Genomic DNA, 664 nt, shown 5'->3' with positions numbered 1-664 from the left:
GAGGGGCTCTCGAGGGGCTCCTGACAGCCTCCTGACGGCCTCCTGAGGGGCTCCTGACAGCCTCCTGACGGCCTCCTGAGGGGCTCCTGACAGCCTCCTGACGGCCTCCGAGGGCGGCTCTTACCTCGCAGGCGAACGCCAGCCTCTTCTTCTCCCCGCCTGAGATGCCCTTGATGCGCCCCGGGATGCCGATCTTGGTGTTCGCGCATTTCCCCAAGCCGAGCTGGTGGGCGAAGGAATAACGAAGAAAAAAATAAGAAATAATCATCATGTGGTATTGAAATCATGCCTCCTCCCTCAAATGAAAAAGAAATCAATGGTTAAAAATGAAGGGTCGTTCGCTCAAAAGAGAAAAAAGTAAATAATGTAAAAAAATTAAGTTCATATTTCTAACTATTGTTCAACACAGACGCATCTCATTGTATACTATAAAGAAAATGTACAAAAGGGGTATGAAATAAAGTTAACATTTCTAGCTGTTGTGCAACACAGCACCATTTCACTGTATGCTGTACAGGGAATGTACAGACAATACGCAGAGTCAGAAGGGTGAAATTATCCCGCACTTGCCTCCTTGATAACTTCCTCCACTCTCTGCCTTCTCTCCCTCTGCGAAACTTCCTTCCCGATCCTCAGCTGCGCCTGGGAAAGAAATATCAGTTCC

General features: G+C 48.3%; 1 protein-coding gene across 2 annotated transcripts in view; it reads right to left on the bottom strand.

Moving 5' to 3' along the window:
- Window positions 1-664, bottom strand: part of LOC119593818 (protein white-like) — a gene marked incomplete in the record, with an annotated part of 20,205 nt that overhangs the window by 14,049 nt on the left and 5,492 nt on the right. For both annotated transcript variants that reach the window (XM_037942848.1, XM_037942847.1), the window contains 2 exon segments: window positions 125-223; window positions 571-642. In XM_037942848.1, coding sequence (XP_037798776.1) covers window positions 125-223; window positions 571-642 — 171 coding nt within the window.

This window comes from Penaeus monodon, chromosome 32 (genome assembly GCF_015228065.2).
Source record: "Penaeus monodon isolate SGIC_2016 chromosome 32, NSTDA_Pmon_1, whole genome shotgun sequence".
Lineage (NCBI taxonomy): Eukaryota > Metazoa > Arthropoda > Malacostraca > Decapoda > Penaeidae > Penaeus > Penaeus monodon.
The sequence above is the reverse complement of the archived record's forward strand: the minus strand, read 5'-3'. Positions and strand labels throughout refer to the sequence as shown.